This window comes from Aythya marila, assembly GCF_965140915.1.
Source record: "Aythya marila genome assembly, chromosome: 1".
Lineage (NCBI taxonomy): Eukaryota > Metazoa > Chordata > Aves > Anseriformes > Anatidae > Aythya > Aythya marila.
This window is the reverse complement of record NC_139042.1, coordinates 127235178-127253083: the sequence shown is the minus strand read 5'-3', so window position 1 is coordinate 127253083 and position 17906 is coordinate 127235178. Positions and strand designations below refer to the sequence as shown.

Sequence of the window (17906 nt, the reverse complement as noted above, 5' to 3'; positions counted from 1 at the left end):
TGGAATAGAGTTAATTGTCTTTATAGTGGCTGGTATGGTGCCTTGTTTTGGATTTAGGAGGAAAATAATGTTAATATCATAACAATGTTTTAGTTGCTGCAGAGCAGTGCTTACACTACATCAAGGACTCTTCTGCTTGTCATGCTGCTCTGCCAGCAAGGAGACTGGGGGTGCACAAGAAGCTGACCCAAACTGGCTGAAGGGAGATTCCATATAATGTGACATCATGCTCAGCAATAAAAGCTGGGATAAAGGAGGAGGAGGTGGGGGATGTTTGGAGTGATGGTGTTTGTCTTCCCAAGAAGCCATTATGCACGATGAGCCCTGCTTTCCGGGAAGTGACTGAACATCTGCCCACCCATGGAAAGTAGCGAATGAATTCCTTATTTTGTTTTGCTTGCATATGTGGCTTTTGTTTAACTAGTAAACTCTCTTCCTCCAAGCCCATGAGTTCTCACACTTCTACTTTTCTGATTCTTTCCCTTATTCCACCTGGGAAGAGTGAGTGAGCGGCTATTTGGTGCTTGGCTGCCTACCAGGGTTAAACCACAACATGGTTTGAGAAATATTTGCCATAAAACCCAGCAATCCAGGAGTTGTCTACAATGCATATAGAAAGGTAGGCTCTAAGTACCGTGGAATAACATGTTTTTTTCTCCATTGAGAAAAAGTATCTTGTTCATTTCAGACGTTTTCCTTGCTTTTCCTTCTCCATGTAGAACAAGTCTGTTCCTGCACGCATGCTGAACTGAGTTTTTCTTCTCTCTCTCTCTCTCTTTTTTCTTTTAACACAAGAACAACAGTTTTTCAAACGAGTCTTTAGTTGCTGATACTACATTCTGCAGGGGAAAGTTAAGTTGTTTTTTTCGTTTGAAAGGAAGTCAGCAACGCTGATTGTGACATTCACTTCTTAATCTTTAGCTTTAAAGATCTTAAGAAAAGCTGTCGTGTTGTGCTTATGGAACATAGATACATCAAGCGGTTAGTATCTCAAAAGAGGATCTCTTCACCTTTAAAACTCTCACTTACACACGCCTACTACCTCCCTACCATCTTTGTGTGTCCATAAATGAGTGCACTGTTGGCCATCAGTGTCCATGGATGGATTCTAACACCACAACAGGTTTTTATTTGTGCAGGTCAGCAAAAGCTTGTAAATTTAATTTAATATTATTAGTTTTCTGAGGTCTTCAAATGTTCAATGAGTCTACAGCTGTTTGAGAGGTGAGTTGCAAAATATGGAGGGTCCTTTCTTGTGTAGATAGTTTCCCTGGTCTCTGAGTTTCAAGGCTCACATTCTGCTGTATTCTGTCTTCTCTTTGTTTTCAGTGCAGCTAAGAACTCACTAAGAGCCACATGATGTGAGGGAGGGGTGTCAGTTTGTCGGTGTTATGACATATATCATGAAACATTTGTTCTACAGTTGCAATCACGTGCATGGTAAAAAAGTGGTACTTCATGCCATGAGCTTACTTGTGAGCGTGTCTGTCAGTTAGTCATCACAGGTTACAGACATTAACCACAGCCCTCCAGATGGGCACCACACATCTGGGGCAGGTATGAATCAACATACCTTGGAAACTGCATCTGCCTTTAATTATGTGCTCCACAGCAAACATGAGCTAAAGGCTTTACATTTTGAAAGCCATATTGGACTTACTTATCTTTCTTGGTGCTAACAAGGTCTTTAATTCCAGTCTGTGCATTTTTTGTTAGAGTAGCATCTTTGATTTTAATGTTATGGTATTTTGTGGTTTGTCTTTTTTTTCACGCACAGTTCACCACACAGAGACAGTGTAAAAGCACATAAAACTGTGTTAAAAGCCTGGCAGCTTAGAAACTCTCCCTAACAGGCCCCAAAAGGGCCTTGGAGTGTCTTTTTCTAAAAAATATTGTATGATTCCATGAAACAAGGTAAGAATTCAGTGTCTTATTGTGGTAAGCACAATGTAGAAGAGTTGACTTTAGGGGCATTTGAAGAGATGCTGTCTGAAATAGAAAGGGTAAAAAAAAAAAAAAATTGCTTAAGCAACCCTGTCTGTAAGCATGGAAAAGTAGATTTTACACTAGTAGATTTTGCAAGGCAGCAGTTTGTATGTATGAGAATGCCTCAGTTCTGTGGCCCCACTGTCTGAGAATATGAAACTAGAGATTCACAGTTCAGTTTGAGCTTTTTGAATATTAGCTTTCACATCAGAAGTGTTTGATATTTTATCAGATAGAACTCAGATGTCACACAGGTATTTTTTAATCAAAGCATACCCGAAGAGAAGAATATTGAAATGCAGTCTCCCTGTTTTGCTTCCCTATTGAACAGCCACCACTGCTGTGCTTCATGACTAATACAGCCAGTTTATCAGTATCAGTGAACAAGACTCAAACATACTGTGGAAGAGTTGGTTTTCTTTGCTCCAATAAAATATTCAGATTGGACTGTGTTCATTTTTCGCTTGCACAAGTCTTTGTTAAATTAAATAAACCAACTTGTTGTTTTGACTATAAGAAGTAGTGCCAAGTATCCAGCAGAGAAGAAACAAGGATGTGCTTTTCTCTTCTCTAGGGGAGCCACCTGTCTAAGATTTGGCAACTCACCTCTCGATTTGAAGGAGGAGATCTTTTTCTACTCACTGCTGCTGTAATAAGAAAACAAAATTTACACACACAACTTCTCTTAGAGTCTGGAAACATACAAATAAATGGGATACAGTCTGCCATAAGAATCGTCTTTCATTTGGGTGAACTTGTGCATAAAAGGGTTTGCAAAGCACTTCAGTGGGTGTTTGAGGTAGACAGAGGACAGCTGAGCATCTTTGTATGAACAAGAGGAATTCAGAGGTCCCCCTAGCCCCTCGGTATTGGTACTGGACATAAAACTTGTAGAGCAGAAATTATGCACTCCAGTAGTGAAAAGAGCATTTGCAGGAATACAAAAGTCATTGCTTGATTTGTACAATAGATCTGAGGTGCCACCTGTGGGGCTTGGTATGTTCAGAAGCAGCTGGTGTAAATAGGAATATACCAAAGGCAACGTGAGCCAAGAGCAGAGGACAAACCTTGCAAAGGCAATGCTCTCATCAACCAGGCACAGTCCCACGGGGGCTGAAAACAGCAGGTAGAGCAGGGTGCTGATAACAGTGTCCTTCACTGTTATCCCAGGCAAAGCAAGTGATGAGGCAGGTCCAGGATCCACTCAGGGAATCCAGTCAGGAGCAACAGGGACAGAGACATGACTACAGACAAGACTATAATGTGGGTGTAGAGTTCATCCAGGAGGCAGAGACAAAGACAAATTAGAACATTCTTAGAAGGAGGTATCCAGGAGACAAGATACCAACAACAAAGGTTCAAGATCCATCCAAGAAATGAGGCAGGAAGGCAAGACTGGAGACGGTACATCTATGACATTGCCCAGGCAGAGACTGACCCCAGGCCTGAGACTGAATAATCTTGGGCCCATTGGAAGGAGATCTGGGTGGGAGTCTCAGGAGAGGCTTTCAGGATGCTTAGGGCCTATTAGTGCCTTCAGGACCCTGTGAATACCCAAGTGGAGGTACATGATTTTCAAACAGGAGGAAAGCAGTTTTATTACACCTCCACATCCATTTTCCCCTATATGTTTGTTGTTTGTTCGTTGTTGTTTTAATTTCCATGTTTACACATTACTTGCTCTCCTCATTATTGAACATGAGTCACTGGAAATATTTCAACAGTGGTGCAAATATTTGCACTCTGGGTTACTCATTTTAAAGACACATGCTAGCTAGAAATCTAGAGTAATTGTTACTCTTATTATACTAAGTTATTTGTAACAATTGGAACAAGTTACCTTCGTGACTTCTTTGAAATCTAATCATGACATTTTTTTCATTTTTTTTCCAAATATATTAATCTAAAAAAGATGGTAAGTCAGATCGCTCTTAGCATTTTTTCACTGCAGGTCCAGAAATAGTGTGGTGTCCCTGAAAATTGAGTGACCAAGCATCTTATTTACTGACTGGATCAACAGTCATTAATTTTACTTAACTTTAGCTTCAATATCTGATCACATCTCTCAGGCAGTACTTAGAGCTCCATGTCAAAAAGTTCGCAACATAAAGGGGCAAAATGTAGGAGGAAAGGCAGGCCACCATCTTCATTTCCTTGCTGCTGTTCCTCTGCAATCTTGTCTTATGGTCCAAATCTCTTCCTTAGCTCATAGCTTTGTATCAGGCCACAAGGTTCAACATTAGAAGAAGACGGGAGCCATCAGGCTATTAGCCACAAGCATTATGGGTCACCTCATACTTGATCCAGTACCTCTATACCCAGCAGCCATGCAGGTTGGCTCTGAATAAGTATGAGACACTGTCTAGTAAAATCATTTTCTTCCAGCCCTTCAGAAAACACCAAAATATTGAAACCCAAATAAAATGTGCCTCAGCAAAGTCTGCTTCAGGGACGTATACAAAAGCAGTGGGCTCCAGCACAGTCTTCAGCCCTCACAGGTGGCATCTTTCTTGCATATCATACAGATCATGTACACAGTGCTCATCCTCACATATCTCTTATCGCGTCTTTTTGAGAGCTGCTGCTGATGTCTGTCCATGGGAATGCTCAGCACTCCCAGAGCCACACGTGCTGACTCACAGTCCTGTTGCATGACCTTCATGCTAACACTTGGCAACTTCTGAGTTCCCTGATTTTATCAGACATGGTCTTAGCGAGCACAGAATGGTAAAATTCAAATTTCTGCATAAGTCTCATAATATTTACATTGATTAATTGTTGTTTTGTCAGCAAAACGAGTCTCCCGACAAAAAGCTCTGCCTATTGTTTGACAATTTAGCTTAGAGAGTCAACAATGTTGCATTCTTCTTACAGATCCACTTCTTTAAAGTCTGGCAATTATCCATTTGGATCATATTTTTTTTTCTGTAAACAGCACAGTTCTCGTCAGTCCCAATTCTATTTGTAGCTAACCTGATGAGAGAACAAGAAGGACATAATGACTTGTCAGTTATAAATTCAGTACTGGATAAAAATACTGGGTCAGGGTATTGGGGAAAGCACATTCAGTGACATGTTAAAGTACAGTTCTACAGTCATGCATAGGTGCATAGGGCACCCACAATCAATCCTTCTGGCCACTGAAGGATTGATTCTCATGAACATTAGTGTAAGAAATGTGAGGAAAATCTCTGCATGCAGCCATGATGATGAACCGCAATGCAATGTAATAGTGAGAGGCAGAAGGACCCTTCAGCTGCACAAATCCCAGCATCAACTCTATGTAACAGACATCACATTCAATGGAGGTGGTATGCACAGTCTACGCACTGAGAGTTCAGTGATGGTGATTTTTAATGGAAGAAGTGTGTAACAATGTCTCTTTGTAGTCGTAAACACAAAAACTGTGACTGTGGTTGGTCTTGCAGCCAGAGGACAAATCTGCTTCCAGAGGTGCTCAGCAGGATCTGTTTAAACTGGTGGTGAAAGAGACACAAAATAGGTGCCTGAGACTGCACGACTAGGTCTATACTTTGGGAAAAGAGCTTGGGCTCAGAGTTATATTTCCATGCAGAGTAACACACCTTTGCTTTTGCCAAAGATGCCTCCCCCTTCAAACCCGCAACCAGTAATCACCTGTTTTCTTTTACTCTGGGATCTCCAAGCAAATTCCGTTGTTTCTTCTCATCTTCCACCTTTGACCCAATCCATATATATTTGGTATCTTTCTCTATATTATCTATAAATTCCTGTGGAACAAGCAGAAATATGTTATCCAGCAACAGAGCTTTTCTGCTGTGCTCAGGTCCCTGTCCTGTCCCATACACAGCTTTCAATGTAGTCCCTCACATGAAGGGAAAGGGCAAGGATACAGATACAGCAAAGCAGCCCATTACAGTGGCTTATACACATGACCACCCACAGAGATTTGATTTAGGCTGATGCTCAGACCAATTAGCTTCTTGCCAGCTGTCAAAAAAAAACCCTCAATAACTGGAAATGGCCTCAGTGATGTTTCACACTCTAGTGAGCCAGACTACAAACTTCTAAGGTAAAGTCTTGTTCCTCAAAGAACAAAAAGTTTCTTAGAAGAGCCATGACCTGCCATTTAGTCATACCCTGATATTCACATTTCCAAAGAAAAATGGGATGGAGGTTTGACTGTTTGAATTTCCATAGTCAAATAGTAGTCAAATCAAACCTCTCTTCTCAGAGCCAAGTATTGGAGATGAGTGGGAAGCCCCAGCATTTCCTCCTCCCAGTCAAAACTGTGGTGGTTTCCACACTTGCTCCTCTTGTGCTTCTCTCTATTTCTTCTCTTGACTCTCTCTGAAATGAAGTCCTGTCAATAGGGAGTCACATGCTCTGCACCTGATAAGGTTCTTGCTTGGCTGTGTGTACACCTGATATTTGGGGCAGCAGTTGGAGGTTCACCTGGTGAAATGTTTGGCTAAGGTAGATGCTTGTTGTGCATTTTTTAGGGCTGCTGCAAGACTTACCATCTCAATTTCATCTTCAATGACAAGAAGCTGGGATTTCTTAGCTAGACAGTTTCTTTGGCTGTCATCCCAGCTTACAGCCTCCTCAGAGAAGTAGTAACACCTTCCCCTGTGTAGTTGCCACCCTGGCGGACACAGCTCACATGTTTCTGTAGATGGAGATAGGGAAACATTAGCTCACACCATTACTTGTTCCAGTTGCCCTGTAGCATTTTATGTTCGTGTGCCAGGCTGGCTGGTCCAAAAGCAGTCAACCTTTACTCCAAAGAGTGGGTTCACTGGCAGCGGAAGGTTGTGAGGTTTGAAGGCTCCTCTGTCACTCCTGTTCTCAGCTTCACAATCCCTTGCCTTGATGCTATGCACTTGTGCATTACCACTGCACAACTCCTCGCTCTCCCCTCCCTGATGGATATGCCAGGTGGATATGCACAGGGAGAACCTAGAGGGCTGTGAAGACATTCATTCCCCTCTTGAAGTCCTTGTGAAGAGATACCATGCTATAGGACATGATGCAGAGTGTGTAGATTTTACATATGAGGTGACTGAAAACCACAGATACTTTATTGAGGTCCAAATTATGTCTATCAAGCTGAATAAAGAATTAGAGTAAATTGAAGTGAATGCTGTTATTCCCAGATACACTCTCTGTTTCACTCACAGCATCTGTGAGGAACATCCCTCACATTTTCTGTCCTGGCTTCCTTTAATGTTTCAAAGTAACAGTCTCTCTCTCTCTCTCTATATATATATATTTTTTTTTTCTCATTACAATCAACACTCAGAAATGCATTAATGTTAACTAATAAATAATAGATCCATGGTGAAAAGACCAGTAAGGTCTTCCCCTTCATGATTCTTGCAAAAGGGTAGGAAAACTAAATCCTACCGACTCTTTGCAAACAGTTATTGTCTGGAAAGTGTTCTCTAGGATGCAGGGAGGCTATAATAGATGACATTTCTGACAGCAGCCTTTGACAGAAAGAAAGGTCAAAGAAAGTACTGAAAATTGTATGTACCAAATAGTGCAAAGCTGATGTCATTGAAATGTTAGTGTAGATCCAGTCACCACTTCTCCTATGGAGGAACACCGTGCTCCCCGGGTAGTACCAGTGATTTCCCATAAATTGTGGGCTGTCATAGAAATGGGAACAGAGACAACAGAAGTGTGTACACAGCACATCTTTCATAGTGTGAAAGGACTAACTTTCCTCACCTTCTCCATCTTCACACAGTTCCTCCATTAGCCATTTCAGGAGCACTGCCGAGACTGTTTTCTCTGAAGAAACGTGATTGTCAGTGTTATTTAGACCATACTGGGGAAAAAAATCTGATTTTTCTGCTCTGCCTTCCAAAACTTGAAGAAACAAAATGAAATAAAAATAGATACAGATTATGATTAACAACAGGGTCAAGGAAGTACAGTCTTTGTATCCAGTGTTATACCGTGACTGTGAGATGTGTGTGTATATGCATGCGGAGGGGTATGAACACTCAATTGGGAGTACATTCGGTGAGTATAACTGTCTGGCAAAGGGTATAGCTGCTGAATGATATGGTGAGTACAGGAAGGTTTATGCCACATCTGATAGCTGGATGTGTAAAGAATAAATGATATTTTGGTAGGAATTTTTGTTGGGAAAGTATGTGTTTGTTTTTTTTTTCTGAAAATTTTCAAGGCTGTTTTCTTTTAGGAAATTAATATATTTTCTGGAACAGTTCTTAAATAACTAGAACATGATCTGGGCTGTGATATTACTCGTACCAGGATGTCTGATTAAATGAAACAACCTGAAGTCTGTTTTTGTTTGTTTGTTTGTTTTGTTTTGTTCTTTTTCTTTCTTTCTTTCTTTTTTTTTTTTATTATTATTTGTTCAAACCCACAAAGTAATTAATAGATATAGACTCAAAGTAGCACCACAGATGCAACATTTAACTTGTAATTCAGGAAGGTCAGATGCTCTGATTATCCTAGTGATTTGAAGTCTGCCTCTACAGCCTTTCAGCATCATTGATGATGACATAGACTGCAGCAATTCTCCTTCATCTGTGCTGTGTATATTAAATGTCAAGTAGGAAATGTTCTCTTTGGAACACCACATCTATTTTCCTGTATCTGTGTATAACCTGACACCTTTAATGTGATGCTAAGGGAAAGTGTTTTTTTTGTTGTTGTTGTTTTGTTTTGTTTTGTTTGTTTGTTTTTTGTATCATTGTTTTTGTGAGGTTTAACCATGCCTATAATGAAGAGATGAAACTGATGGTAGGATTTACTCACATTGCTTTGCTAGCACAGCCATGGTGACCAGCAGAATGAGCACAAGAAATCCCAGGGCCAGTGCCACATAGAACCAGGTTGAGCGCTGCTGTTTGCAGCCTGGAAAGACAAGGGGAAGAGTGGCTTAAGCAATTTGCATTGCAAAAAATAGCACTGCCTTCATGTATGACTTTTTCTAATGTGGAAACAACAGAGAAATCATGTAAAATAACTCTGCCGTTTGAAGTATGTTGGGACATTTTACTTATCAACAATTTGCATCTATTTTGCTTAGGTGAAAGTGAAGTTGAAAGATCCTGTTGTCAGAAAAAGCAAATGATTTTCAGCCAGTTATTCCATTAAGAATTCTCTTTTTCTCTTTTGAGATAATTTTTTTCAAGCATTACCTATTCCCATCTACCCACTCACACCCTGCAAAGCTCTGAAGAGCAATTCCAGGGAGATGTCAGGAATGATCAGTGGTATGCTCTCTGGCCATGCTCTCCTGTGTTAAAGAGCTGGCCATGTGGCTGAAAGCTAACTTACCCAAACTCACATAAAAGGCGAAGATCCCACACTGACCTCACAGCACAGAGAAATACAGTTGGTCAAGCATCTCTCCAGCCATTTGGCATTCATCAGTTTCTGGGAGTGTAATACCCAGGAAAAGGCAGGACCCGAGGAAATTTGGGGTCAAGGTGTCGTTTCCACAACCCACAGAGTTATGCTTTCATAACTACTCTTTTTTTGATCTTTCCAGGGTGAGATGAGGAACTGCCCTGTTCTCCGTCCGCCTGAGATATATTTGCAATGTTCCCTCTTAGCTCACAGAGCTTTGTGGTTCTGTCCTTGTTTTGCAAATGTCCTTCAGTAGAGAGGGTGACAACCCTCAGGGCACAGACTGCAAGTAGAGAGTTGGGACTGCAAATAGTGCTCTGGGTATTAGGCTACTTCCCAAGCTCCCCTACAGCTGCTCCTGCAGAGATACAGTTGAGTCTGAACTTATAGGAGGGTTCTTCAAAGAATGAAGAATTTTATTTTCCTTTACTAAATTTTTAGTTCAGGGCACAAAGGCACTAAAAATATTTTTAAAATCTTTTTCAGTATCACTTTTACAGGATAATCTGAAAACCCAGTGAAAAGAAACGTGACCATATGAAATGAGAAATCAATTCCTTACTAGGAGATTGTATGTAAAGATTCTTGATAATAGGTTTTACTGTTGGGTAATAGGAAAGACTAAACTATAATTAGTAACCGACAACCAAACAAAATAGTACAATACCAGAAACGGAAATCTCTGATCTGCTGCACCCTTTGGGTTTTGTCTTCATGCGCAGTTCAGCATACGTGATCATGTTTCCTGTAAGGAGTAGGGAAATGCTAACATTTGTGGTTGAATGAGCCATTAAGTGGAGAAAGAAGAAAGAATTATACAGGAGACACATAGTCCATGTAAAAAGGGACGTGTATTTCCAGAGCTGCTGGTTCAGCTTTTTTTTTTTTTTTTTTTTTTTTTTTTAAGAAACAACAGGCAAGATGATGACTTATCATTTCCTGCTGCTGTCAGGAAGTAACTAAAAACCTCCTCCATAATCTTTGCTTGAACTAATTGGGTGCTGTATGGCTGTACCAGGAGGCAGCCAGGCTGACGTTTCATTAAGACCTGGGTACCAGCCACAGAAAGCTTCCCAGTGCTGCCAAGCCATCTCAAGAGATACCATAGGAATTTACTGGGTAGCAGAGCTGTGATTGCTTTGCAAAACAGGTGGACTGCAAAGGGAAAACTGCAATTCACAGAAATACTTCTGCAGCAAGGTGGTTCTGGGGAACATTCTTGGCTTGTGAATTTTTATGCTAGAGCATTATGTGAAGCCTGTATTAGCAGAGGAATGGACCTGCTGATTTAAGGCATCCCTTTCCAAATGCACATTACCAAAGCAAAGCAAGAAAAGCAATTAAAATAGAAGGGTATGAGTTAGATGCACATGATTTCACTACTGAGCATATTTTCAATTTTGCTTTCGCCAGGTATTTTGTAGGGCTACTAGCTAATTTTATGGATGATATTTTGACCTTTGGTACATTGATCTTCTCTCCATAAATAGTGGGTTTTAATGAAGCTGAATCAAGAATAAGCTTCTGTGCTACATCCTTGGTTTCTGATCATTGGGTTTTTAAGAAGTACTTTGTGTTGTACATAGTCTCACTGGTCAGGGAAGAACTTGGCATAAAAAAATGAAGAGAGTTTCACTGGGATGAAATGAGGTAGCAATTGATATGGGTTGCTGAAATGTGGAGAGTTTTAATGTAAGAAAAATAATGAAGAGTACTGAATGGAAAATGAGGTTTATTCATAGAGGTAAGACCTCCTATGTTTTAGAGAACATTGCCTAATACATTTTGCTATTTGATGTATTACAATTTATTGGCTCAGTGAACTACAGAAAATTTCTAAATTACATTTAACTGTAAAGATAAGTAACTGTTTTCAGAAAGAAATGCTTGTAAGCATTTTTCTTCTTAGAATGTAAATATTTTTCAAAGTACAGTAGTGGGGACTTCTAAACATTTACATGCACTACCCCTATAAATGGAAACACTTTTTCCAAAATACATACTTTAGAAAAGTCTATTACTATTCAGAAAGTCTATTACTATTGCCAAATATTTTCTCTTCCAAATAAAGGTACTTTCCTTTAAAACGTAAAGAACATATTTCATACAGTATAAATAATTTTAAAAAATCTTATCCATGTAATCTGAATGTTTCAAAAAAGGGACTATTTCTATTATAGTCTGTATTGGCACATGACCATTTGAATGTCAAGTCCTCAGAAGTCAGCAAGTGGTTTGAAAATACCACATAACCTGAATTTTGCCGGATGCTTACACACCCCTTACTAGTTCAGCAACAAGGAGCCCTCATTCTAGGTGGAGACCTCTGTCACTTACTAAAACTGAAATTTCACTTCTTTTCTATATGCAAATCATCAAGTGCAGAAAGATATTTCTATTTACTGGAAGCTTCTACTTTGTGAATGTGCAGATTGGGAGTGCTCCTGGCAGTTCATTCACACCAGAAAGTCAGGCTTTACAGCAATTGTGCTCTTGTGGTCTACAAGAAACCAGGCTGAATCTCAGCCAGCAGTGTGTCATTATCACAGTGGTTCAAGCCACCAGCGTGGTTCAGTTTGGAGAGCCCTGACTTGCAGGGGAGGGAAAGTTTCTGTGCTGCTCCACTTGTTGCTGTTGGGGCCATGGCTGGAATGTTGTGTCCAGATGGGGGCCACCCAGTTTAGGGAGTCTGGGGAAGCTGGAAAGAGTCCAGCAGAGGGTGGATGATAAGATGGCCAGGGGCACAAGTAGCTAGGGGGCAAAATAAATGCAGCCTACAACTATTTGTAGGATAGTTAGATGATGGAATTGAACTCCCAATTTTTATTTTATTTTATTTTATTTTATTTTATTTTATTTTATTTTATTTTATTTTATTTTATTTTATTTTATTTTATTTTATTTTATTTTATTTTATTTTTCTAGATGAAATGCCTTGTATGTAATCAGTTATGGGCAATAATCAGGTTGCTCTCAAACATTTCTTGAATACATTAGGAAGTGCGAACTGTCTTTTGTTAGAAAATTGATGTATTTATGTAACATTTTTCTACTTTTAGATGCGTTATGAAGCACATGCAACGTGGTAGCACCTGCTAGTCCACCAAAGCATGTGCACAGATAGTATCACCAACTCAACATGACCTGCTAGAACATTCAGAGCTCTAGCTCAGAGCTTGTCCTGATTCAGAGCACCTGACCAATTGCCGAAGTCCAACAGATTGTGTAATGACCTAGCGCTGACTTTCAAGTTGGAATAGGATCACAACAAACTCATTTCTATCACTCTTCTGGATGCAGCCTCACAAATTTATATCCACAGACATGTTTTATTCCTACATTGTGGTAAACAGTGTTTAAACACTTTGTCCACTCCATCATGTTTATCCCAATAGTTTTCAATAACTGAGTTTTTCTTATCATTTGTCTGCAAACTAATTGATTCTTTGTGACTGTGCCACCAGTGACTTCTTTTTTAAAATCTTTTTCTGTATCCTAATAAAATATACGCAATAAATAACCTTTGAGATAAGAATAGTAAATGGGAGAACAAGAAACTCTGCATAATATGACCAAAACAAATCCAGCTCTCACAGATAAAGAAAAGATGAAAAAGAACTGGGCCCTGGATCTGGAAATATACTTTCACACCCAAATCCAAATTTTACATATTTAAAATACCTACTCAACTTCTGCAGAGCCTTGGCAGACATTCAGCCCCCAGCATGTTTATCTTTAGTTTGCACCAAATCTTGACAGCAGCTATACTTTAGCAGGACAAACTAGCTATGCCCCTCACCCATGCTTTTTTAGTATCTACTCCAGTAAATTACATCTAATAAAGCTCATACATAATGCAGCCAGGAGGAGGTGGGCATGTTTGACTTTCCAATAGCCCAGTAATTTGAGGTCTTACCTAATGTTTGGGAATCCACAACTTGGAGTATTCATATGCTGAATTTGCAGTGGTGACTCAAGCCAGCTTTCCTTCCTCCCTGGTAAAATTTTAACCATGCCTATCTTAAAGCTGCATCTTTTTCTGCAAGATAGCCAGATATCCCTGGCCAAGAGCAAGACTGGCATAAGTCTGGCAAGGGGGCGTTTGTGGGTAATAGGCATCATCCAGTGGACATTTCATTGTTATCACAGTCAGCATAGAGCCAAAGTGAGAGCTTGTGACACTTGACACAGACAGCCCCATCAGCTGGTAGGTAGTGCATTCACCTTGGAGCTGAGACCCTCTCCATGAAAACTGGTTTCAAATGCTGTCTTCAAACTGGAGAAGGCATTTAAACTTCTTCGTGTAGGGTGTGACAATGAGTGAGACATGCTAGTAGCATGTCTGGTATGCAGAAGCTGTTCTGTCCAAAACAGCCTTGAGCCCAGCCCACACTGGAGAGAGATTCTCCTCGCCTGTAGGGAAGGATCTAACACACAGAAATGGCTAAATGAGTAGCATCTTTGGTCATTGGTCCTCTCTGCTTTTGGCAGTTCCTAGCTCGTTATGTTGGGTTTTATGGATCACAAACTCTTCCTCATTAGCTCTAAAGAATTGTTGAGCACATCAGTAAGGGGCCGCTATGCACGTGGGTTACCTTAACACTAATAACTGCAGTATTTACAGTTAGTTTAAGCATGTTTCAAGAACATTGGTCAACATCTCTGTCACATTTCATGTTTGTTTTTTCTTTTTTTTCCCTGAATTTTTAAAAATTACAGAAAATGCTGGGGATGGATTTATGTTTTCTCCCATTCTTCCCATGGTAGAAGCAACTCTTTTGCTTTTGCTTGGCCTCTTGGGGTAAAGGAATACTTGCCAGCTGGATGAATATATACGAGTTTCAGTAAAAATGTTAAAACTTAAAGGAAGGAATAAGCTGCTGAAATCATTAATTTGAATTTTCTAATGCATGATAATACATCTCAAGGTTTTGTCCACTTTAATTGCAATAACATCTATGTTAGCATATGTCAATGAAGAAGACAGAACTAATTGTCATTAGGGGCTATTTCTAGCATATTCTAAACTTATACTAGGGAGCTGAACTCTATGATCCTTGTGGGTCCCTTCCAACTCAGGATTGGAACTATGATTCTGTTCCATGATTCTATGGTGATAGGTCTAATATTGCCTAATACTCTTTAGTGCTTCTTCCATTTGTGCAAAAGTAAGTAGAAAAAATATTGCCGATAGATTTCAGACTTTAAAAATGACAGAAATATTAACAACACATTTAATTAAGACACACATCAGACTTGTAAATGCAAGTCCAGTTGAATAAAATGTGTTTGAATACAACTAGATGTTATGGTGAAGGAAGATGATACAGGGATCTATAAGTAGTGAAGGAAACACTATTTAAGATATTTTATCTGTATAATTAAGACAGCACACCTGAGACTTGTAGTAATACTGAGTATATATATTTCTGATGCCCATATTTTGTAAAGGAGATGCAATCACTGGTGGATGTACAAAAGATCCACAAAAATGACTGGAGTTATTTAGAAAGCTAGTTACAATGAAAGATGTAAAAGCAAAAGGAGAATCAGAGATGAATTAACTACTGTGGCTAGTAATTTAATGTGAGAAAATACTAAGTGCTAAAATCTATTAAAGGTTTAACAAGAACAATCTAAAAAGTAATGAGAACTTCCATTGGAAATTAAAGCCTGGCTGATTCAAAATCAAGATTTCCTTTAGAGAGTATGATCAAGGAACACGTTTGGATGTCTTCAAATCAGGATTTGACACTAGTCTCCCTTTGCAAATAAATTATATCACCCTGGAAACTGGGTAAAATTCTGAGCGATCCCTCTGTGCTTTGCACTGTACAAGTTACACCAGTTCAAACAGCCTCTGTGAATGTACAAATAGAAAGTGTAAGGTAGGTTATTCAATTAGGTATCTAATTCAAGTGAACTCATTTTTATCTTTCAGATAAAGCTTTTGCAAAAATATAAAAAATAGTTTATAATTTTTTAAGTGCATTCAGAGCATCATCAGCATTATTTATCTTCACTGTAAGCAGAACGTGTTCTAAAAATGCTCATTATACAATGCTGCTAAATATATTAATTTCTAATGATCATTGAAAGCATGAAAATATCATCTTATGACCATTATGCATTTTCTGTTTGGTCAGGTGGTGGCAGACCTTTATTGTGATTCTGGGAAAATCAAAGAGGAAGAGCAGTAGGGTTTTAGGAGTCATTCAGTATTTCCTTCAGTAACACTGACTGTACTTTCGACTGGCACTAGTTTTCTGATTAAGTTTAGTATCCTCTTTCCATGAAAACATCACAAAATGCATTGGTCTGATTTTTTGGGCTAGGTTAATTTGGTGGAGCATATCTTAACAGCTTTCAAACATAGTGTACATATTAAAAATAATGACCTTTGTTTAAAAAGCTGCAACTTTTTTTTTTCTTCTTGTTCTGTTACTTAAAACAATAGCCCAGAACTGAAACAGAACTCCATAGCAATACTGACCTAAGAGCAACTTTTCTGATTTGTATCTCATGAGGTTCTCTTCCACAATCTGCAACTTCTTGCCCATCTCATGACTTCTGCACACAGCATGTTATAGCATTCTTTTAGTATCAAATGACAGAAAAGAAGAGAAGAGAGAAGAAGAGAGGAGAAGACAGAAAAAGGAAAAGAAAAGAAAAGAAAAAAGAAAAGAAAAGAAAAGAAAAGAAAAGAAAAGAAAAGAAAAGAAAAAAGAAAAGAAAAGAAAAGAAAAGAAAAGAAAAGAAAAGAAAAGAAAAGAAAAGAAAAGAAAAGAAAAGAAAAGAAAAGAAAAGAAAAGAAAAGAAAAGAAAAGAAAAGAAAAGAAAAGAAAAGAAAAGAAAAGAAAAGAAAAAAGAGAGGGAGAGTTAAACAGAGGGAGAGAAAACAGTGTTTGCCCAAAAGCTGATAAGAGGTTTTACCTGGAACTGATGTCCGAGAAGGTGTGCATGGTCTTTCCCTGGGTAGCATTGCTACATCTACATACGTGATATCGCCTGCCATTGATGAGCAAATCCCTCTGAGTTATGGAAAGAGCAGGTTTAATACAGTGGGTTGCATCCTGTATTAGCTTTGCCTGCCTCCAGAAGTATACATATGCTGTGCTATGGCTCTGAGGAACGCTGAGAAAGAGATAAAAGGAAGGAAGTTACTTCTTTCAATACAGCTTCAAAGCCTGTTTTCAGCCACCATTCTGTCTCTTCTTTATGATCTCTTGCCCTTCAGAATGCAGGAGAAAATGAAGAAGAAAAAAATAAATAAATAAAAAACACACAATGGCCCAAAATGAATGGCCCAAACAGAGGAAAGTTTCTATGAATACACAAAAAATGTACTTACACAAGTACAAAAGCTCTTCTGGTTCACACAAAATAACTAAAGCAGTACAATATGGCTTGTGGATGTATTAGACTACTGTGAGTGATCTTATGTAACTTATTTACCTAAAAGGAAGATTAAAAAGATATGTATCAGTATAAGACATTTTGGGGCTAACGTAATTACAACCACAGCTAAAGCTTTTAAAATGCAATTCAGATTTGAACCCACTCAATCCACTAATTGTTTAATAACTGAATTTAGGTGATACTAACAGTGCGACACATTTAATTCAAAACAAAAAGTAATACAATCAATGTCTTTTACAAGAGTGTTTGAATGTTTTTATATTGCTCTATCAGTAATTACTAGGATCAGAGTTGCTGTTCATTAAGTGGTTTGAGCTGTTCCCTGTTTGACACTAACTCCACAGTCAGAAAGCCTGAGTAGCTTTTAATTCCTTGGTCATGACTCCTGTGTTTGCTGCAGCATATTTTGATGACAGTGTTTTTGTCTTCTACATGTATATTGAAAAGAAAAACCACAGGTTTGAACTGAAACGTAAGGCCCTTCTATAACCTAAAAAAATGTTTCAGAACATAAAGACATAAAGTACTGTACATGAAGGGTCTGAAATTTCCTGTTAAGAGCTATATCATTGTTTTTGTGCTTTATTCCCTCTTAGAAAATTCCTTCAGAATTCAGCACAGATAGGGTTTACAACCCTATTAATGTTAATTGAAAATAATATTTCTATTCTGTTACATACCCTATTCTCATTTTCTATTACATTCAACAGGACTATTAGAACCTTATAGATTAAAAAAAAAAAAAAAAAAAAAAAAAAAAAGTTTATTTTTGTGATCTTATATTACTGATCTTTTCCCTTTCTACTCTCAATGTTGGTTACAGCATTAAGCACTGAAACAAAAAGGTTTAGGGAAAAAATGAACCTTTGATAGTCATGGAACAAATTACTCAGAAGTACTGCTCAGGTACGATTTATATGCAACATATCTGAATTGTTGTTATTCTATCAGCCACAAAGTTATCAGTACGCAGATGTGGATACTGTTAACTGGATACTGATAAGGTTTGTTTTATGACAACCTACATACCAACTTTATGACTGGTCCAATCATGACACAAAGCATTTGCCCTCTGATTGAATCAGTTTCCATTGTGGGCCCCTGAAGTTCTTAACATCATTTGCAGCAGG

General features: G+C 38.7%; 1 protein-coding gene across 1 annotated transcript; it reads right to left on the bottom strand.

Moving 5' to 3' along the window:
• Positions 1-4147: 4147 nt before the first annotated feature.
• On the bottom strand, positions 4148-16530 carry LOC309874074 (killer cell lectin-like receptor subfamily F member 1). Its single transcript, XM_082751993.1, has 7 exons — positions 16291-16530; positions 10025-10102; positions 8761-8859; positions 7699-7839; positions 6486-6634; positions 5623-5735; positions 4148-4959 (listed from the first exon to the last, which is right to left on the bottom strand). Exons 1-7 carry the CDS (start codon positions 16370-16372, stop codon positions 4827-4829), a joined length of 795 nt encoding a protein of 264 aa, XP_082608119.1. The 5' UTR covers positions 16373-16530; the 3' UTR covers positions 4148-4826.
• Between the last annotated feature and the right edge of the window lie 1376 nt (positions 16531-17906).